The sequence below is a fragment of the Schistocerca serialis genome, chromosome 2, assembly GCF_023864345.2.
Source record: "Schistocerca serialis cubense isolate TAMUIC-IGC-003099 chromosome 2, iqSchSeri2.2, whole genome shotgun sequence".
Lineage (NCBI taxonomy): Eukaryota > Metazoa > Arthropoda > Insecta > Orthoptera > Acrididae > Schistocerca > Schistocerca serialis.
The window spans coordinates 287,452,808-287,476,567 of record NC_064639.1 but is presented as its reverse complement, the minus strand read 5'-3'; the positions used below and the strand labels follow the sequence as shown (position 1 = coordinate 287,476,567).

The 23,760-nt window shown below is 40.3% G+C and overlaps 1 protein-coding gene across 5 annotated transcripts in view; it reads left to right on the top strand.

Moving 5' to 3' along the window:
- The window catches only part of LOC126457056 (microsomal triacylglycerol transfer protein), a 220,485-nt gene extending 197,899 nt beyond the window's left edge, over positions 1–22,586 (top strand). For all 5 annotated transcript variants that reach the window (XM_050093049.1, XM_050093047.1, XM_050093048.1 and 2 more), the window contains 5 exons: positions 2,061–2,714; positions 2,809–3,009; positions 18,339–18,493; positions 21,670–21,837; positions 22,172–22,586. In XM_050093049.1, the coding sequence (XP_049949006.1) occupies positions 2,061–2,714; positions 2,809–3,009; positions 18,339–18,493; positions 21,670–21,837; positions 22,172–22,316 (1,323 nt within the window). In that variant the 3' untranslated portion in view covers positions 22,317–22,586. The remainder of the gene's footprint in view (positions 1–2,060; positions 2,715–2,808; positions 3,010–18,338; positions 18,494–21,669; positions 21,838–22,171) is intronic.
- Positions 22,587–23,760: the final 1,174 nt, after the last annotated feature.

Below are 23,760 nucleotides of genomic sequence, written 5' to 3'. Positions count from 1 at the left end.
GTCAGACCTTAGTGGCCAGAAACTGTGGGCATGTATGTGTGTGTGTGTGTGTGTGTGTGTGTGTGTGTGTGTGTGGGGACCAGAAGTCTTGTTCTTCTTGACATCACATTTCACTAAATCTCATTACATCTAAATTCAACCTATCAATTTCCCTTTTTAAATTCTACTTATCTTATTAAGGGGTCAAACGTTCCATGTTCCAACCTGTAGAATGTTAGTTTCGTTTTTCCTGACAATGACATTTTCCTGAGTCATCTCAGCCAAGTAATCTGAATTGGGGGGGGGGGGGCTGTTTTACCTCTAGAATATTTTACTCAACAGGATTCCATCATCATTTAACTGTAAAGTAGAACTACATACCCTCAAGAAAAACAACAGCTGTAGTTTTCCCTGGGTTTCAGCCTTTTCAGTACCTACTATGTTGGCTAATATCACAAAGCCAGATAGTCAATTGTCCAAACTGCTGGCTTGCGATACAGAAAGGACTACTGACCCTCTTTGGCAACCACAGTTTCATGTGGGCTGTCCACAGATATACCTCTGTTCTGTTGCAGCTACAGTACACACACACACACACACACACACACACACACACACACACCTCTTTATCACTGAGGCATGCAAGGCACCCCACTTCAGCAAGTTCCATGGCTCATTTACAGATAGAAATGTTACGTAGATAGAATATTAAATGATGACTTTTATTTATTTTCATCTGTGAGGCTGATATTAAATGTACAAGAAGGAAAAGAGGTGTTTTTCTCCCCCAGAAGTCAACATCTCAAAACTTGCATAAAGGATCAGTAGCAAACAATAGGGCAAGAATCCTGATAAGTCAAGAATATGCACTCAAAATGGTACCTTTTTGGCTATTTTCTTGAAACTTGACCAAGAAGAAACTTTCAACAGCTATAATTAAACCTGTAGTTCTTAGTGTAGCCAGTAGAAATGGAATGCTGGATCTACATGATCCAATTGGCCTTTTACTTGTTACCTAATACTTGAGATAATATTGTTTTGCTTTATATTTGTATCTGAGGAAAAATTAAATCAAGAAAACTAATAAATTGTGGAACAGATTTGCTGGCCAGGACTTTCCTGCAGGAGGTGAAATGTGTACTGGTTGCACACTTTTACTTCACAACTGAATGGAGCATGCTGGGACAGAAGCTTGCGATGAGCTCGTAGCACATTGGCTGCTGAGACAAGCCCCACCTTCTTTTCCCAGAGCAGCCAGTTTATAGTGTATAAAAGAAATGAACATTTAATTGATTACTGCATTACAGAATTTACACTGTGCATCTTGGAAGTTTATAGTGAGTGACTAGAAAGATCAAATACAGCCTCTCCCCTCATGTTTGTAAATATTATTAACGATCACTATGCACAACAGCGCACACAGATCAAAACTATATTCACAATGGCTACTTTTTGTTATGGGGCACAATACTGTTGCATAGCTATGGTTGGCACCGAACATAAACATTCTGGAGTAGCACAAAGTCAGCCAACTTCCACCACACAGATGGACTATTTAAAAGTGTGCACTCAGCAGTACTGAAAATACAAGTCAAAAAGATGTATTACCTAGCTTTTGGAACTAATAGTTCTTCCCTCAAGGAGGAGAGACAGATTGTTTGGGGACAGTCAAGAAGGAAGGGCAGGTGACATGGACCACTTGATGAGAGAGATCTACTTGTACTGAGGAACCTTTCTACTCTTCCAGAACCTAAGACACTCTTCTACCCAACAAAGAAGCTGCTAGTTACAAGCTCTAGGCAATGTGTGTCTTTTATTTTTATATGTGTCTATCAGAAGTACTGCACTCCAGAAAGTAAGTACTGCTGGGCAGTGAGTCTGTGTCGCAATTTATTATATTTCCATTCTTGTTTTCATTATTTTTTAAGAATGCAGTAAACTTCTATTCCACAGAAAGCTATTAGCCTTACCCCATGAAGGCACTCACATACTGTTATGGATTAAGTCAGTGTCATATTAACCATAAATACTGTAATGAATAAAACTCTGAATGATAAATCCATTTTTTTTATTATATCCAGGTGATTGAAGAAACAAGAAAATCCCTTGTTGATGGGCTCAATGACTGTAGTTCAGAAGAATGCAAGCAAAAATACTTAAGAGCCTTGCGGAATCTTGGCGGTGGTAATACAGTGCCAGTACTTCTACAGCATGCTGTCAATGGTACCAAAAAGACCAGTGTGACGGCAATGAAGGCCTTGAGATCACTTCCATCAAAGTACTGGGACCAGACTGTTATATCACTAATGAAACGAATCTATTTTCAACTTGACAAAAAGTACGACTCAAGTGCTCGAACCTTAGCCATAGATATTCTGCTCGAAACTAACCCAGACAAATCTTTCCTCAAGGAAATTCTGATATCGCTGACTTCATTAGATACAGCATATGAAGTGAAGCAGTACCTCTGGCAAAGAGTGACACAAATATCAGAAAGAGATTTACAATTCAGGTCACTGATGAATGAAATAATTACAGAAGAAAAAAGATTGTTGAAAAATTACCACGCAATGGCATTGAGAGGTCTTTCAACAGCATTCACAAGATCTCTATTTAGCAACCCATATGGTAATGCAAGTCTGGTTACTATACAAGAAATATCCAGTGGCTTTTTGAAGAGAGGTACAGTGGATGTTGTTCTTGAAATGAATGGAGAAACAAAGGAAATTTTCAGTGTAAGTTGGTGTCTAGCAACAATAGTACTGGTAATATCATATATAATGTTCGACTGGGATGTCTATATTACAAGTAACTTCCAAATATTTCCAGCTTGGACTGTTTGCTGGAGGCCTTAGCTCTCTCATATCATCAGATGACAGTGATGAACCTGACGATGAACCTGCCACTGCTGGTATGGAAGTTACTGCTCTTGGAGTTCAGTTGAGGCCATTTATTTTCTTCAGTGGGCAAGGAGATCTTATGGGTCATGTTTGGTCTGGTACAGCTTCAGAAAAGACTCCTGCTTTCCAGGTTTGTCTTTGATAGTACTTATACATTAAACAAAAATCATCACTACTAACCAATTATTTATTTCCTTTTCTATTAATTACTTATAATTGTTAGTTAATAAATGTCTTAATTTCATAGTACTGACCCATGTAATTAAACTGACATTTTCATTTAAAGAAACTAAAACTAGTCCAACAAGGAAATTCAGATGGCGTTGCCATTTCAGTTCACAAAAGTTGCTCACTCTGGACTTCATTCTGTAGGAGCTGGGTTGCATAACGATAACACTGAAAGATTATGCACGATTAATAGTACATGTACCTGTATCTTTTCTTGTTTGTGATTATACTTTGACTGACCATTGTGCAATCAGCAGTGAGAGGTTAGAAAACTGTGGCAAGCCTGCTTGCAACATCAACAACACCCAAAAAGTGGGACAAAAGTATGAATAATGTGGATTGTATACTTGCCAGCCAATAATAAAAAATCACAGCTCAATTTCAGTATAATCCCAAGATAACTGATGTGAACCTTTTCTTATATCACAAACAGTTATAGAAACACAAATGAAAACACTAGGACTACCCAAAATGTTGATTAGGTGTTTTTCTATTTCCACGTATTCTGAAACTATTTTTTCTATGATGTATATACAAATGTCTCTTTGGCAAAGAGTCTTGCTTTCTTTCTGTGGGCCTTGTCCCACTTCAACACAGGGTCAGCCGTGTTGTTACAGATTTGGCAGTGTTAGATGCAGAAGGTGGCCAGATGCCCTTCCTGTCTCCACCACCAACCCCTCAGGGCATAAGTAGTATACCCCAGCTGTCTGCATCTAGTGTAATCCATGAAATAATGCGAACATGTGCGAATGTCTGGGAGTTGTGTAACTGAGGCAGAATGTGGGGACCAGTCTGGTAGTTACCTAGTTGGGTGTGGAGAACTGCCTAAAAACCACATCCAGACAGGCTGGCACACCAGCCCTCATCATTAATCTGTCAGGCGGATTTGATCCAGGGCCGGCATGCCCTCCGGAGTCTAGGAAGCAGTGCATTAGCGCTCTCGGCTACCCTGCTGGGTCTTGGCAAAGGGTACAAAATGCAAACAGCGGACCTTTCCTAGACTCAATAACTCACAGAGACTGTTCAGAATATTGTTTCAAGAAAATAGTTACATTTTTATGCAATAATGAAAAACAAAACATCTAACAAAATACTACAAATATGATAAAGAAATACACAAATAAAACAACAGGTCACACAAAAATAAAGCCTCACAGGTAACAAAATACAGTCTAAAGATTTATACCGATTACTTAAGCATAATGACAGCACATGAAACAATTGGGGTGCAGGTGGAAAGTAAAAAGTTGGGATCTCCTGCCTTAATCAGGATACTTGGCAGGTATGGGACAGATAAAAAATCTGTTCCCCAGATGCAGTAAATGGAAACACTTAAAAATGTGTGAAGTGTTTAGCATTCAATATCAGGAGCTTGTCCCTCTGGCAAAATGGAGAAATAAGTTGGAAAAAGAAGTTTCCAAATCTCTTGAGGTACCAACATTCTATTTCTAGTTTTGAATCTCTCCAATAAGTTCATTTGATCTAGGGTCATGAGTGACCTGTCCTGCAACTTATACTATATACTAAATATCACTATTGTCTCTTCTTTCTGTACCATTCCTACTTCTACCAAAGAAACAATATACTTAGTTTAGAAGTTAGCAGTTTTATGTTTTTGTGTGAGTTTCACAGTATACCATGTGGGGAGTAAATTTAATATAGTCCTCTACATTATAAAAACTATGAGGTATGTACTGTAGCATAAAGTTTTCTCTAGTCATGTAGAGATAGTGAATAAGCACAGAATGAAAATGTTGCAATAGGTGGTCATGACTGAGCTGGTTGATTGTAAGTTTGCACCTACTATCTAGTACCATATTATCACATAAAGTAAGAAGACTTCAGTGTTAAATACTGAAATGTGATATCAAACTTCAAGCTTCAGAATTGACATTACATATGATTTAACTGATTGTTGTTTTTCACTTATGTTGATAGACGTTTTAGTGAACTAGTTCAGTTTTCAAACAATGCCACAATAAGGCACACAAAAAATGATTACATATGCAGGACAATTAAAAAATGTATTTTTGGTTATTTTCTGTTTTGTAATGGCTTTATTTCATTATTTTTGGGCAATTAATCCATATCTGACAAAGTTTTTTTCTGCCACGTATAATTTTGTCACAATGGGCAACTAGAAAGTTAGCAAAACACAAGCAGATCAAATGAAAAGAAATTTTTCAGTACGAGAAGTACTGAAGTGAGAACACAAAAAAACCTATTTATTACATAGAAATGAAGTGTTGATTCACTTTCATTTTCCTTCTGTCTGCTTATTAAAGTATCTAGTAAAGCTTATTCTCCATCTTATTAGCTGCTGTAAGCCATGGATAAGTGACTAACATGTCTCCAATCAAGTCCGCACTCTAGTGGCCCTAAATCATCTTTACATCACTTTGATGTCTTGATGCAAGTGCTCACCATGTTCCTTGACGACACCAACCAAAGTTTTTGTGGAAAAAATCAAGGTGACTGTTCAAGAAATGAATCTTGAGGCTCCTCAAACAGCCTAACTTCCTGAACTTTTCCAGTGTATTTCTTTCACCCCATCATCAATCTTCTGACCAAATTCATCTCCAGTGCCAAATTCTTCATTTCAGAGTAGCATGTGCACTCAACATCCCGATTTATTGGGAATATTACTATCTATGTCTTCCAGTACAGTTATTATCCTCTACAGCTCCCTCAAGTACTGTTGAAGCTATTCCTTAATGTCTTAACATGTCTTACCATCCTCTCCTTTCTTCTTGTCAGAGTTTTCCACACATTTGTCAACTCACAGCAGAGAACTACCTCACTTCTTATCAGCTCATCTAATTTTTAAAGTCCTCCTGTAGCACAGTGCCACAAACACTTCAAACATCTGCTTTCTGGTTTTCCCACAGTCCATGATTCACTTCCACACAATGATGTGCTCCAAAAAGAAATTCTCAGACATTTCTTCATCAAATTAAGGCTAATGTTTGATATTAGTAGGCACTGATTAGCCAAGAATGCCATCTTTGCCTGTGCTAGTCAGCTTTCTACCTCCTCCTTGCTTTGTCTGTCATGTCTTATTTTGCTTCCAAGGTAGCAGAGTTCTTTCATGTTATGATTCCCAATTTTGATAAGTTTATCACTACTTTTATTTCTGTTGCTACTGATTACTTTTGTCTTCTATTTAGAACCTTCATTCCATTGTATCTTGCTTTCATCAAGGATAGCAAATCTTATCACTGATATCCTTTCACCCTGAATTTTTATTCCACTACTGAACCTTTCTTTATGTCTGTCATTGCTTATTTGATTTATAAATTGAACATTAGGGATGACAGAATACATCTCTGTCTTAAGCCCTTTTTACTCAGAGCATGTCATTCTTGATCTTCCATTCTTATTGTTCCTTCCCATGTATCACCCTTTCGTCCCCAATAGCTTTCAACTATTTTCCTGAGAATTTTGATCATCTTGGGTCATCATGATTGTCAATTTTCTTTCCTATTCTTCTGTATATTATTCTTGTTATCAACTTGTACGCATGAGCTATTAAGCTAAATGTTTGATAGTTTTTGCACTTATCCACCCTTGGTATTTTTGGGATTGTGTGGATGTTATATTTCCAAAAGTCTGATGGTATGACTTCAGACTCAAATATTCTACAAAGCAACTTAAATAATCTTTTATTGCCACTTGATAGTAGAAATTCAGAAGTAATGTCATCTATGCCTTCTGCTCCATTTGACTGCATGTCTTCCAAAGCTCTCCTTGACTCTAATACTGGATTTCCACTCTCTTCCATATATACACCTATTTTGTCTTCAGTCATGTCATCTGATAGTTCCATCCCTTTATAGAAGTTTTCTGCTCTGTCCTCTGCATTCAATAGTGGAGTCTTCTTGTGCTCTTAATGCCAACACATCTACTTGTAATTTGACTGAAGGTCATTGTTGACTTTTCTGTATGCCAAATCCATCTTTCAGTGACCATTTCCTTTTCGATTTCTTTATGTTTATCTTCCTTGCAAGTCCTTTTCATTCCATTCCTATATCGCAGTATTTGTCCCTTTTCTTGAACATTTCTGATTTTTGTACTTCCTTCTCTCATTGATCACTTTTTGTTGAACTTTGTGATTGCTCTTATTAGAGTCCTACATCCCTCTTCAACTGATCTGCCTACTGTTGTATTATCACAGTGCCTACAGCCTTAGGGAACTTCAACTGCACATCGTCATTCCTGATTAGTCATTGTCCAATTTCTTTCCACACTGATTCTGCTAGATGATTCTCTGATTCTCTTAACTTCAGAACTACTCTCCATCATTGCTATTGTGATCTGTGTCTATATCTGCAACTAAGTACACCTTATAATCCAATATGTGCCTTCAGAATCTCTGTCTGACCGTGACGTAATCCATGTGGACTCTTCCCATGTCTCGAGCCTTTTCCAAGTTGCCTCCTTCTCTCAAAATTTATTGCAGAAGTCAATCAGTCTTTATTCTCACTCATTTCTACACCAAGTCCATATTCTCGTGTAACTCTGTCTTCTGTTCCTTCCTCTATTACTGTGTTCCAGTCACACATGATTATTAAATTTTCATATCCTTTAACTCACTGGGTTACTTGTTTGATATCCTCACATACTTTCACTACCTCTACCTCTTCACTTTCTGTTTCTGTTATCAGCACCTATAACTGGAGTATGGATGTTGGAATTAATTCGCTGTCAATTCAGATGACAGCAATTCTATCACTGAACTGTTCACAGTTAGGCTCCACCTTCCTACCCATGACAAATCCTACTGGACAGATCAACATGACTTTTTCCCCATTACATATCCTGTGGATACACAATATATATCTTTAATGCAGTCTATAGCCTTCTGCATCTTATACCATTTATCATTACTAATTCTTGCAACTTTTAAGGGTAGTTTCCTACTCGAGGTCAAGATGATGCCCTAACTGAACCTCTGTCCACTCCTCTGTCCTCTTTGACAAAGCTGTTGGCTGCATGGGAGTGACTCATACTGGAAGCCTCTAGCTACCACTGCTGATGATTTTTTTATTCAAAATTTAAGCAGTGGTGGGATTAAACCTGGGATCCAAGACATTGTGATTAATAATTGGAGATACTTCCCGTAGGATCACAGTGATGATGGCTGCAATAGGAATATAATGTGAGTTCATTATGTTGCCCTAAAGTGTAGTAATAGTCTTCTACAATGATTATCAAGCCTCATTCTCACTCAGTCATTTTTCACTTAAAGTTGGAAACAAACATCAGTCTTCAAATGTCAAGTCCAGTGAACACACTTTCTTTCAGTATTGCTTCTGACAGATGAGGAAACTTATCACAGAGATCTCAATTTTTGGGCAAGGCTTGCACAAACTGTTTCATTAGTCCAAAATTAATGTGTGAATGTGGTAACAGAATTTTATTTAGCTCCAGCAAGAGGTTCTTGGAGGGGGGAGGGGGGGGGGGGGGAAGAAAAAAAAGAGAAAATTCATGTTTTTGTTGTTGTGGTCTACATTCTTAAGTGGTTTGATGCAGATTTCAACACCAGACTATGCCGGGCAAGTGTCATCATCTCCGAATAATTACTGCAACTTGAATTAGCATATTACATTCATCCATTGATCCCTCCTCTACAATTTTTACTCCCCACACTTCCATCCAGTATCACACGGACAGTTTCTTCATTCCTCAGAATGTGTCCAGTCAGCCGATTCCTGCCTTTAGTTGAGTTGTGCAATGAAGTTTTTTCTCCTTCATTGCATTCAGTACCTCTTCATTAATTATTTGATCTACCCACCTAACCTTCAGCATTCTTCTGTACAACCACAACATATTGAAAGCATTCATTCTCTTCTTGTGTAAACTATTTATAGTCCACATTCTCTTCCTGTAAAAGACTACACTCCATATGAGAAGCCTTCTGAACTTTCTAATTTACATTCAAAGTTAACAAATTTCTCTCAGAATTTTAATTCCTTTTCCCAATTTCTCCTTTGTTTCCTTTATCGTTTGCTTAATACACAGATTGAATAACATTAGGGATAGCCTACAATCTTGTCACACTTCCTTACTTTCATGTTCTTAGCCACTTAAAACTGCAGTCAAATTTCATAACAACTTGTATTTAACCATTTGTTCCCTGTTCTCTTATCACTGCCACCCTCTCAATTACAAAGAATATATTCCAATCAACATTGTCAAAAACTTTCTGTAAGTCTATAAATGTAGGTTTTCCATTCTTCAGTCTACTTTCTAATATACGTCATACGGTCAGTATCGCCTTGTATGTTCTTACAATTCTCCGGAACACATCATGACAAAGAGGGAGGGGTGGCTCATTGCAAAGTAAAAAACCATGGCTCAACCTAGTGTGGCTGATATGAAGACGGTGGAGGATGGTAGATTCCCACTGGGAGAGGCAGAGGGAAGATTGCCATGTGATGGGAGTCTTCCTGATCGCACGAAGTTTATTAGACAGTGGGGTAGTCTCCCAACAGGTGACCCATGACCATAAAAAGGGATTTGCTGTAAAGCCACAAATCTGCCACTGTAGGTGTCACAGAGACTGGGTGGTGGGGTAGATGGCTGCCCCACCAACCAGACAATCAGCAAGTTCATTTCCCAAAATATCTACATGGCTGTGAACCCAAAGGAAATCAACTGAACAAGTGGCATCGCTAAGAAGATCATGGATGGCAAAGATCAAAGGGTGGTAGGAAAAACAATGAGTGATAGCCTGAAGGCCACTCATTGAATCTGTACATAACAAAACTTGGATGATCGAAGAGTGTTTAATAAAGCAGAGGGCCTGGTAGGTGCCCATCAGTTCTGCAGTAAATACCCCACACATGGAGGAAAAAACATGGTGTTCTGTGCCAACAGATGATGTAAAGGCATATCCAACATGATAGGCAGATTTAGAGCCATTGGTGTGTGTTAAAAAACAATGCCATCCTAAAACTCTTGTAAGAGCAGTTGGAACATTTGGACTCTGGAAGAGATCCATCTGAATCTGGGGCAAAGTAACTGACCGCGGTCGGGGGGGGGGGGGGGGGGTCAGGAGAGAATGTGGGAAAGAGGGCAAGGAGGGGAAAAAGAAACTGTGGCAGACAGAATCAAGGTGGAGCCAAACCAGTACCAAACAAGTACACCCACACAAAGGCAGGCAGCAGGTGGGTTACGGCCCAGAGTCACAAAAAGAATAAAATAGGAGGGGTGAGCAGGGGAAGAGCAGACATTAATGGCATAGGAAACCAGAAGCTGGAACCACAGAACTGAAAGCAGAGGGATTCTAGTGTCAACCAGAAGATTATCGAGAAGGCTAGTGCAAAGGAAACTGGTGGCTAAAAGGATAACACAATGATGAAACGAGTCCAAGAGGAGCACTGTGGAAGGGGCAGCTAATCTACAAAATTGACAACCATAGTCCAGATGAGACAGAACTAATGCCCAGTAAAGATGGAGAAGGGTTGAACAATCCACACACCAGGAGGTGTGGGCAAGGAAGCGAAGGACATTGAGGTTACAAAAGCTGCCAACTGTCAAATAACATATATGGGGAACCAGATAAGCTTGTTGTCAAAAAGAAGTCTGAGAAACGGTACTTACACATACAGAGAGGGATGATCAATGGTCTGGCAGAGGCCACAAGTCCATCAATAGTGATGAGAAAAAGGACACTTAATACGGAGCCCGGTGGAACGCCATTCTCCAGGGTATGTGGAGAGCTGAGAATAGTGCCAACCTGAACTCTGAATGACCAGTGGGACAGGAACCAATGAATAAAAATTGGGAGGGCCCCCCTAGACCCCATTCATGGAGTGTAACGAGAATGTGAGGGCACCAAGCTGTGTTGTAGGCCTTATGAAGATCGAAAAAACTGCAACAAGACAGCCACACTGAGAAAAGACCTGCCGAAGTGTGGTTTCCAATCAGAGCAGTTGATCAATTGTAGACTGTCCCTCCTGAAAGCCACACTGGTAAGCAGATAAAAGGTCCCGAGATTCGAGTATGCAATTAGGCCAATAAGCGACCATCCATTCTAGTAATTTGGAGGAGACATTGGTCAGGCTGAATGGTCGGTAACTATCAAGGGATGACGGATACTTGTTGGGCTTAAGGACAGGAGCATAGTGCTGTCTCACCACTGAGAGGCAAAAATGCCTTAGAGCCAAATACAGATAATCACCTGAAGGAGATATTGTTGCTGCAGAGGATTGAGGTGTTGAAGTAATTTGTTATGAATAGAATCAGAGCCAGGTACTGAATTGTAGGAAGAAGAGAAGGTCAGGAGCATCTCCCATTCAGTAAAAGGTTCATTGTAGGATTCCACCTCACAGGTATAAAGCATAAGCGGAAAGATTCAGTCCACTGTTTCTGGAGGAGGAAGGCAGCTGATAGGAGGCTGATGCTGATGCAGTTGCAAAATAGGTCGCGAGGTGTTGTGCGAGAAGTAATGGATCTGTACAAAGGCCACCTGGAAGGGCAAGGCCCGGAATGGAAGTCTGCCACTGACAGCCTTGGAGGATACGGTGTAGCCCACACCCATGATGAAGAGAGAGAAGGAGGTAGAGAACAGACAAAATGTTTCCAAATCTACTTGCTCTGTTTGAGTAAGTAAGGAGCTTTGACTAAAGATGTTTAAAGGTAGTAAGACCAGGAGAGGTTGAGTGCCACTTGAGGCATTGCAAGGTGTGACAACGATCGTGGAAGGTGGTAGCAATGGCCATCTTTCACCACAGAACTGGCCAATGGTGAATGGGCCCCATCAAGCAGCTAACAGCAATGCCAGCAGCTTGGATTATCATATCAAACAGATCATGGAAGACTTCATTAATATAACCTGACAAATAAGGTGGAAACACAACCTGGGACGTATATAGAGGCCAATCGGCACGATGGAAACCCCAGCGGGAGGCAGGAAGGAAACAAGAGAATTAATGAGAACTGGTCACTATCACAGAGGTCATCATGTGGTGACCAGTGTAAGGTAGGAAGAAGGGGAGAGGAAGAAAGCTAAAGACCAATGGCAAAGAAAGTGCCATATGTGGCACTAAAATAAGTAGGAGAAACATCATAAACAAGGTACAAGTCATGGTGTGAAAAATTGGTCAATGAGAAGCCCCTGACTAGACAAAAAAGCACTTCCCCGCAAAGGATGATGGACATTAAAACATAAAAATCTCTGAGGAGGTGGAAGGGAGGGGGAGTTGCTAAAGGAGGGCACTTAGTGCAGCTGGTGTAGGTGACCTTGACAATGGAGATAGGGATTACAGACTGTGTCTGCAGAGTCCAAACAATGCTTCCAATGTGGTATGAAGTGGGATCCATTTACTACAACATCCATACAGACCAATGTGAGCACACCACTGGAAGCCCCTCAAAGGCCCAACCTCCTTCTGACAGAAAGCACACAACCTGTGAAAGGTTACTGAGTGATTATCAATAAAATGAGATTCCTGGAGAATGACACAAGTTGCCAAGTAAAAGGCAATAAAGGATTGTAACTCTTGGAGGTGATGGCAATATCCATTATAGTTCCATTGGATAAGCCCTGACCAGGGATCTCAATCGGAGGCAAATGGACTGGAGCCAGTCACGCTGCTGAATCACACACTGTCACCAACAAGGATGGAGTGACATCCATAAATAAGATGCCAGACTCAGGTTCAGGTTGTGAGGGGGAGTGGCGCCTTTGTGGGGGGGTTTCCTTCTCCTAAGATTTATATTTCTTTTCCTTCTCTTTCATATGTTAATGAGAGCAAGGCATGGTGGGAGAGCAGGGTTTCGCAAGATCCAGAACCAAAAGTTAGTGGGCAACCTTGGTACGCACTGACTGTGTGTCCTGTGGCAAAGTAGTGGTTAGAGGCCTTTGGCCTGACAGACACTGGGGAGAGGGCTCCCAGGTGCTGAAGAAGGGGGCACTTTGACTGACAAGGCAGAGAGGAGAAGCGGTGGAACTGAGGTAACAAAGAGGGAGAAGGGGGCAAGGATGTAAGAGAGGCAAAGGGTGAAGATGATCATTTTTCTGATAAGCCTCAGTATAAAATGAACAATCAAGTTACTTATATTCCTTTATCTTCTTTTCCTTCTTAAAAGCAGGGGAATCTAGTGAGTGTGGAGAGTGATGCTCGTGACAATTAACACACACAGGAGGTGGAACACAGGGGCTCCATTCGTGGAGTGGGTGTCCATATTCACTGTGTAGAGGGTGCACAGTACATTGGGAAGACGTGTGTCCAAAACGCAAGCACCAAAAACGCCCCATGTGTGGCAGGACATACGGCTTCACGTCACACCAATAACACAAAACCTTGACCTTCTATGGGAGAGTATCTCCCTCCAATGCCAGAATAAATGTGCTGGTATCAGTATGATTGTCCTTGCTAAATATGCCAAAGAAAATGAACACCCTGTCATTCCAGATTGGCTCACAGTTCCTCATCAGTTTGATATATGATCTCTATGAAAGATGACTCCCTGAACCATATCCAGAGACTGCTGAGGTGTAATGGGCAGTGGAATGTTCCAAGATGATCCTACGCTAGAAGAGCTGCAGATTGGGCAGCAGAAGTAGTTTTGTACCGACAATGAACCCAGCCACATCTTATGGAAATACTCGACTTTCCCAAACTTGTCTTTGATATTTTCCACAAAAAATAATGGCTTTATGGTGGTGAATGTGTTCCTGTCTGTCATAGTACAGACCAGGTAGCAGGGAGGTTTTTCACCCCAAGCCGGTGAGCCTTGTCCTCTCCCAGGGTGTAGCCATGGAAGGAAAGGCCACAGGGTCATGATCCATTACCAACCAAAGAGACGGCCATAAAAGAACAGACAATGTTTTGGAGACATGTTTAACATGCAAAGCATCCACCCTGATACCACCCACTTCGATCAGGGACTCTCGCCATGGGTGTCACCCAGTCACAGCAAGGGCCATCTGCCATTGCAGCTGTTGCCGGAAGTTCCAATGCTCCAGAATGACAAGCAACCACTTCTAAGTGGACATGGGGAGGCAACAGCTCAGGTATCAAAAGTATGATCCCTGTGTTGTCAGGGGCTCAGCCAGATGAGTATGTAATGTCCCCACCAAATGGACTGGCTACACATGCTGGTGTCCTAGTGGGGCAGAGGGGGCTTTGGTGGGGAAGGAAGAGAGGAAGGAAGGGAGAGGGAAATACAAGCTGCAGATGCTAGGGGAGGTGCGGGGAGGAGTTCTTCCTCAGTGGAATAAAACCACAATTCATACAGAAAGCCAGGTGGATAGCCAGGTAGATATAAATAAGAATACCAAGAGACAAGAAGAGGGGTCAGAGGAGGAGGAGCATGGACAGAGAGCAAGGGGATGGGGAGAAAATGCAGCACAGGAAGGAAGAATGTCCTGCTATAGCTCAGGGTCCCATTTGCGCCACACACAAACACAAAAAAACCTCGAACCCTCTGGCAGGTGGATAAGTGTTCAGTGTATATGGGATTGTAAAGCAGTTAAGATCCTCAGACACCAGGAAGGCATCTGGCCCAGACAGTATCCCCGTAAGATTATATGTTGACTAAGCTACAAATATAGCACTATTCTTATCTATCATATATCAGAGATCATTGGAACAGCGGAAAGTTCCATGGGACTGGAAGAAGGCCCAGGTCATAGCAATCTATAAAAAGGATAGAAAATTGGATGCACATAATTAGTGGCCAATTTCACTGACATCAATTTGTTGTAGAATCATGGAACATATTTTGTATTCAGACGGAACATATTTTGTGTTCAGACATAATGACCTTTCTAGACTCTGAGAAGCTCATCTGCAGAAACCAGCACGGTTTTATGAAACAGCAGTCATGCAAGACACAGCTGGCCCTCTTTGTGCATGATATACAACAGGCTCTAGATACCGGCTCCCAGGTTGATGCCGTATTTCTCGACTATTGAAAGGCGTTCGACTCAGTTCCACACTGTTGCTTGCTACAAAAAGTGTGCGCTTAAGATCTATCTGATGACATATGCAGTTGGATAGAAAATTTTCTAACAGACAGGGAGCAGTAAGTCATCCTGAATGGGGTGACTTCAACAGAAACAAACGTAACTTCAGGTGTGCCCCAGGGCAGCGTAATAGGTCCGCTGCTTTTTACGATTTACATTAACAGTCTGGTTGATGGTTCTGACAGCAGCATTAGACTCTTTGCCAATGATGCTGTAGTCTACAGGAAAGTAGTATCACATGAAAGTTGTGAAGAAATCAATTAGTATTTGCAGAAAATAAATGTGTGGTGTAATGGCTGGCAGTTATATCTCAACATCAGTAAGTGTAACCTACTGCATATAAAAGGCAGAAATCCCCATTAATATATGAGTACAAAATAAATGCCCAGTCTTTAGAAGCGATAACATCCATCAAATATCTGGGTGTGACTATTCAAAATAATCTCAAATGGAATGATCAGATTACACAAGTAACGGGCAAGGCAAACTCTATATTGTGTTTTATTGGTAGAATCTGGAAGCGATGCAGTCCTTCAACAAAGGAAATAGCTTACAATATGTTAGTTCGTCCAGTCTTGGAGTGTTGTTTGTCTGTACGGGACCCTTACCAGTTGTGTCCAATTCAAGAGATTGAGAATGTCCAAAGAAGAGTGGCAAGATTCGTGACTGGTACATTTAGCCATTGCGAGAGCATTACAAATCTCACAGAAAGTTTGAAGTGGGACACACTTGCAGATAGACGGCACACTAAATGGAAGGGGCTGCTCACTAAATTCTGAAATCCGATCTTCGCTGAGGATGTAGAGCATATATTACTACCACCAACTTTCAAATCGCGCAATGATCATCATTCAAAGGTAAGGGAAATGAGAGCTCGTACTGAGGCTTTCAGACAGTCGTTTATCCCTCGCGTGATCCACGAGTGGAACAGAGGGGGGGAAAGATGACTTTGGAATGAATTGTGCCCTCTGGCACACACCTCTTGGTGGCTAGCGGAGTACATACATAGATGTAGATGTAGAAGTTGAGACAATAAGAAATTGTTGAGAGTTTCAGAGTGAACATTAGTTAATGATTAACTGCAGCAGGGGAAAGGCATACACTAGAACACAAATGGATAGTGTGAGAGATGTAATAGTGATTGCATCAGATGATCAAATTGGTAAAAAGACAAGGCATAGTAGAAATCCTACAACACTGGAGATACTGAATTAAGGTTATGAAAAAAAAAAAGGCTAGATACAAAACAAAGAAGCTTAAAGGTGGAGGGAGTATACAGAGGATCTGTAAAAGGGAAGCAAGCTTGAGAACAACATTAAGGAAGAGAAGAGGAAGTAGGTGAAGATTAGATAGGAAATATACCTTGAAACGAATGTGACACAGCACTGAAATATCTAAGTTCTTGGAGTTGGTGACATTCTCTTAAAATTATTGAGATCCTTGGGAGAGCCAGCAATGATGAAACTATTTCACTTGGCGTTCAAGGTATATGAGAAATGCAAAACACTGTCTTTGTAATAATTCCAACATGAAAGAAAGCAAGTGCTGATAGATGTGAATATTACAGAACTTATTTCAGGTGTTGGCAGATGACTCTCATCGAATTATCCTCTGGAATTGGAGCCCCTCAGTTAGTGTTGCATTGGTTATGGAAACCTTGACTCTGTCACCGACCAGGTTCTACACAACTTCCCTACCGTCTGCCTGGTCTTTCGTCCAGTTTTGTTTCTCCTTTTCTTGTGTTTTTTCCCATGGTGTTGTCCTCATTGTGTTGTGATCATGGTAGTCTGTGGGAATCATGAGGGGCCAGTGGCAATGCTACTGCCCCACTGCACTTAGCATTTATGGTGCACACCCACTCTCCCCATTTCCCTCCACCCCTATTCTGTTCTTTCCACTTCCCACTACTGACATTTCTTTTACCTCTTTGTTTGCCCATTTTCCCTCTCCCTGGAATGAACTGTGCTGTTTGTGTCATCCCTCCCTTGATTTCTGACACTGTTGGTCATGGAACTGATAAACTCGTTTGGTCCTCACACTCAATCTACCAACCATCAACTTTTCCAGATCCTGTTTCCTTAATTTCCTACCTTTTTACAATTTATTTAGTTTTAATCTACAGTTCATAACCAATAAATTATAGTCATAGTCCACATCTGCCCTTGGAAATGTCTTAAAGTTAAAAATCTGTTTTTGAAATCTGCCTTACTATTATAAATCGATTTGAAACCTTCCAGTACCTCCAGGTCTCTTTCACATATACAACCTACATACTGTATATGATTCTTAAAACAAGTTTTAGCAGTGATTGATTTGTGCTCTGTGTAAAATTCTACAATGTGTGTTCTTCTCTCATTCCTTTACCCCAGTTCATATTCTCCTAGAATTCCAGTCTCCCATTATCAGACTCACTCCTGTGTTACCATTATTGAATTTCTTTTTATCACTCAGTCCTCACCTGATTAGGTCCTGTTCTTCTTGACCCTACACTTCATTAATTCTCACCATATCTAAATTCAGTCATCTGTTTCTCTTTTTAAATTCTCTAATTCACCTAACCAATTAAGGGATCTAACATTTCACACTCTGACCCATAGAATGCCAGTTTTGTTTCCTCCTGAGTTGTCCCTGTCTTGAGATCCAAATGGGGAGACTATTTTGCTTCCGGAATACATTACCCAAGAGAATGCCATCATTATTTAAACATACAGAAGAGCTGCATGCCCCTGGGGAAATATAACAGCTGTAGTTTCCCCATGCTTTCAGCTGTTTGCAATACCAGAACAGCAGTGCCATATTGGCTAACGTTACTAGGCCAGACCAGTAATCCAGATTGTTGCCCTCCTACTACTGAAAAGGCTGCTTTGCCCTTTTTAGGAACTACATGTTTCTCTCTCCTCTCCACAGATATCTCCCCACTGTGGTTGCATCTAAGGTACAGACAGCTATGTGTATTCTTAAGGCTTGCACACCACCATACATAGGAAAGATCCAAGGTTCTTACTAACTGAAATTGCATTAAAAATGCAATATGCTTAAAACTGCTAAAATTGCATTTTTTAAATATTCGGAGTTACTAGTAAAATAGAATGGTGGATCATACAGTTATTTTATCATATTTGGGATCACTACATTAAAAATCACAGTAATAAACCACTTTCATTAATGTTTTTTCCATTGTTGGCCTGTGTTATGTACACAGTAAAAAGAATTTACACTTTTTGTGTTAACATTTGATTATCATAAAATTTCAGGCACTAGCACTTTTGCACGACCACTTGCAGTACCTCCCACTCCAAAGTGGATTTGTGGCTGAACTAAGTCTAATTGGCGCAGTATCATTTGACCTATCTGGCCAGATTCAGCTAAGTTTGTGGAACAGAAATGCTCATTCCTTGGTGGAAAAGAAGTAAGTAGCATCTGTTTTCATCTGTTTACAGTTGTGGGAATGGAAATTAAATTACACACCCACACACACACACACACACACACACACACACACACACACACATGCAGTGATATTTTCCTGGCTGATTATGTTGTGCCTTCCGGCCATGGACAGGGGAGTTGTGTGCGATTCAAGATGACATGAAAGAGCAGACTGGAAGAGGTGATAGAACCAAGGAAGGGCAAGAGTGGAAGTGGGTTTGGGTGTGGGGCAGGTGCTAGTGAAGGGTATTGAGGCCAGAGGTGTATGGGTTCAAAGAATGTGTAGCATGAACAGCTCCCAGCAATGTAATTCAGATACGCTGTTGGTGTTGGGGAGAATGATCCAGATTTCACAGGTTTCTGCATTTTCATGTTTAAAATATGCACATGATCTTATCTGGTTCCAGATAAGAATATAGCAGAAACTTTTACCAGCTTTTCCTGGCATATCCTAGAGAAAGGTTGACCACGGCATGCCAAACTGCATGTGAGCACAATCTACAGGCCACTTGTGGGTTGAGGTTTGACCTTACTTAACTTTGCTCAGTTTGTTGGTTGGTTGGTTGTTTTGGGGAAGGAGACCAGACAGCGAGGTCATCGGTCTCATCGGATTAGGGAAGGACAGGGAAGGAAGTCGGCCGTGCCCTTTGAAAGGAACCATCCCGGCATTTGCCTGAAGCGATTTAGGGAAATCACGGAAAACCTAAATCAGGATGGCCGGACGCGGGATTGAACCGTCGTCCTCCCGAATGCGAGTCCAGTGTCTAACCACTGCACCACCTCGCTCGGTTTGCTCAATTTGTCTCAGAAGTATTTGGCACAGTGTGACATTTCATAGAGCTCTGCAGAATGGCATTTTTTGGTTGGCACGACTTCCTTCAGTTCAGCAAAATTGGGATGTCAGCAGTGTTTACCCCTCCCTGCTTGTTCCTAATACAAAAGAAGTTCACAAGTCCTGTGGTTATTTGTGCGAGAAAGGCCGTCTGGTGACCTATCATCACAAGCCTTTAAAAATGAATGGGAATGATAGGAGAGAAGGATAAAAATTCTCAATATCTGCTATGTGTTATACAATTGCATAATAGGCAACATTACACCAACGTGCAAAAAAAATTTAAAGATTTTGTTAATGGTGAAAGAGCAACGAACTACAACAGCTGATAGGTGGAATTCATTGTTTTGTATGTAATGAAGCACTTTGTGGTACATTTGTATGCATGCAGCACGTGCTGGAAATTGGTGGTATGCAGAGCAAATCTTTTGAAGTCACATGCATTACTCCACTGTCAGTTGCAACAGTTTTTGATGGAATTGAATGAAGAGTATAGCAACTTTACATATGAGGGTTATTTGGTAAGTAAGTTCCAAATCGCCATAGCTAATCAAATGTCATGTGAACATTGAAACGTGCAAGCAGACCGACACTCAGCATGTCTTGCTCATCAAATGACATCATTTTCATTCACATTGTCACGATGTGCTGCTTACAATGTCAGTTCAGGACGTTTAAACAAATAGTCAGCCCACCAGTTGGGAAATATGGTCAGTCATTCAGTTTTTGACAGCAGGAAACTTTGCAGTAGCAGAAATTTGTCAGTGGATAACAGAGATGTAGGGCACAAATGTGATGAGTGACAGCAAGATGTGCAAGAAGGTGAGAGCTGTCACAGACAGATTGGGAAATGTTCATGATAACTGCAATCAGGCCAAACCATCAATGATCTCAGAAGATCTGCTCAAAGTTGTGGATGAAAAGATTTGTGAAGACTGGTTATTCATAATTTCAACTTTAGCATTGAAATTTCCAAATGTGGTAGAACAACTCTGCAGAATAGTGTCTCTGAAAAGTTGCAGATTCACAAATTGTGCACGCGTCAGGTTCCCATGCCGCAAACTCAGAAACACAAAATGGAAAGAATGGCTTGTACTCTTGATTTTTTGGACTGAAACAGATCTTACTTTCCAAATAATCGTCATATTAATGCAGTGTATGTTGGCTAATTCAAGAAGCATGCCTGGAATAATTTTTAGATTTAAAACCTGCTATTGTTGAAATTATGAAAAGGAGAGCAGGAATGAAAATTAGAACATCCAGAATTAATTGCAGACCTCACATTGTAAGCTGACTTGACTGCACACTGTGCTCAGTAAGACATTGTGAGGTGAGAAACAACTTATTTCTGATTTGATGGAGATAGATTTAAAAAGAAAACTGCATTGAGGAAAGGACAAATTCTGACAAAAAACACCATCCATGTCCCTAGGCTCACTTCAGTTAAAGAGAACATGAGTTTTGAAGAATTCATTGTGGCTTTCAAACATTTTGAGGAAACTGCCAGTTGTACATCTCTTTTCAAGCCCATTTGCTCTTTCAGTTGAAAGTGCTCCTGTGCATGTGCAACTGGAACCAATTGATCTGCAGTGTAATTTCCCTTTTAAAGATGAATTCTCTTACTTTAAAAGTGTCCAGGAGTTATCTGTTGTCCCCCCCCCCCCCCCCCCCCCCCCAGGAAGAATTTAGTCTCCATAACGAGGTTGCAAATGTGAAAATACTTCCATCAACAGATGTGTGTGAAAGGCTATTTTCAATTATGAAACTAAATAAGTAACAATTACATGCCAACCTGAATGCAAACATACTATGCCTGCCCAAATGCTGATAGTTTGTGCAGATAAAATTTTGTTATGTCTTGAGCTTGCCAAAAATGTTTAAATAATAATGAAAATTAGTTTTGTTTATGATGCACATTCTTGAGACCTGAAATCAAGTTGTATGCAGTATGACTGTATTACTATTTAAATTTGGCACTGTCACAATTTCCTTCTCTTCCCATTCCTCATGCTCGGACAGTGTGGTGTGTCAGTGGGATAAGTGGCTAGCCAGGTGAGAGAGCTATGGCACACAAGCGGGAGCACTGTCAGTGTGCCGAATTCTTGACTGTCACTGCTCTAGAGCATCACTGCATCAGTTAATTAGAGTTAAAAGTACACCAAACGTCATGCCATAATGTGTCACCATATATTCTGTGTTACCAATAGAGGAAGTTGTTCACAAGTATTAGCCACTGTATTCAATTTTTTGCTATAACCTGATGTCTGTTTTGCGGAATAATTTTTGTTTTGTTTTGTTTAAGTAACTATTACTCTTGATTGCAGTGCTGCACTTGTGCTACAAGGAAGAATGAAAGTTGACACAGAATTTGTGAGGAGCCAAGCAGATTTCACCATATCTACAGAATCAAGCCTAAATCTAGTTTCAGATATTGACTTTTCTAATAACATTGCACTCTGTCTTCAGTTAAAACAGCCAGACTCAAGTGTGAGGTAAGATTTTCACTTCAGTAATTCTTTCCATGCCAAACCCCTAATTGAAAGTAAGGAAAGTAACTTTCAAGTAGATTTGTGATGTTCTTGAAATACAACAAATTTATTACTGTTTACTGAATTGCATTTTATTAATGATGTCACAACATTTTACTAAAATATATGCTGATGGGTAATAATCACATTGTGCTTATTTGTCTTTGAAGATAAATGGAAATCTTTAAGGTCACATAGCGTCAATTGGAAGTTGTAAGTCTGTGCTTAATGCAAAATATTTCACAATGTTTAGTCACTGGTGACTTTAAAAAAGAAATTAACTTTTCCTTTGTTTCAGACACAATGTCTTCAAAGTTGAACGTATTCCTGGTAGCAAACACAGGCTACGCAAGTCAAAATACAAGGTTATTCCTGTATCGGGGAGGACATTTGCTCTTAACAGAAAGAACAATGAAATGTGCAGTGCAATATTTGAAAACTGAGTGTTACAATTATGCGCAGATGGTTCATAATGTTCCTATGAGACTGAACATTGTATTTTAAAAACAGATCTTTGTGCTGCCACACTACTTGGACCATGTTCAAATGTGGTACATACACAAGCTCTCTCTTAAGTAGCAACATGGTCTGTTGCAATGCCAATGAAGACTGGATGTGATAGCTGTTGATCACTTAACATTTTTATTTATTATTTTGATAATATATCATTTGAAAAGAGTGTATATATTCAATAAAAATATACATGTGTAATATGACTTAGTTTCCTTCATGCACAGCAATGTTTACCATTAGTTTTGATATTACCCATTTCCTTAACGTTATTTTATCAGACTTACACTTGCCGCTTATTGAAGAGACTTCATGAGAAGGTAAAGGGGACTTAAGGTACATCTACACCTGTGTGACTTCTTGTGAGCAGTAGGCGTGTGCAGCCATTGCACGAAGAGGCGAGGAGGTGCATGCACTGGTGCAAAGTGGCACATGCCTCTGCACGTGGGGGCGCAGAAGTCTCCTCATACCAGACAGGGAGACAAGTGCCTCTACTTGCATGTGGGCTAAGCACAGCCACATGGTGACTGGATGCAAGGCTCACAGGTGCACACGCACCTTTAATGTGAGAAATTTATCTCATAAATATGGTGTACATTTTTTAAGAATTTAGACTGAATTTGCTTATTCATTCACTTTCACTGTTACCTTCAGTTCTGAAATGGAATCGATTTTAAATTGGGTTGTAAAATTATTCCATTGATAAATAAAAGCTAGTAATAAAGCAACATGGTACAATCACGCATATACCACAATCTTCTGCACCATTCAGTTCAACAGAGGAAGAGAAGGGTAAGTCCTGAGCACTTAACCAAGAGATAGGCTACAAATCTTGTCAAAGTTCAAATAATGTTATGGAATAATATCTCATAATACTTCTTTTCCATATTTCCATCTAGAAGCTTTTGCCAATAAATTGGCACACACACACACACACACACACACACACACACACACAGAGAGAGAGAGAGAGAGAGAATGGTTTAGACGAATATTTGTTTTTTGGTTTATTTTTTATCGACATGCACTAGTTCTACAATTACACTAAAACGTTGTGTCTTTTGTTAATAACTTAAAGAAGTTACAAAAAAATGTGTTCACTACATCAAAAACAGATGTGAAACCAAAACCAAGGTTTGGTTGATCAGGCTGACGAGTTGACTGGAAAATGTGGAAAACCAAAAATCCTCAGGGGAATTTTAATTTACTGGAAAGGTCAGGAAAATCTGAGGGGATTCTGAAAGACTCAAGCAATTCTCAGCCACTGAGATTATTCTATAGAAACAGTCAATAGTGAAACTGTGTAATGATGGTAGGCAACGAAAATCTTGTAACATCATCTGTCTGTGAAAATTCACAATTCCAGTAACTCCATAA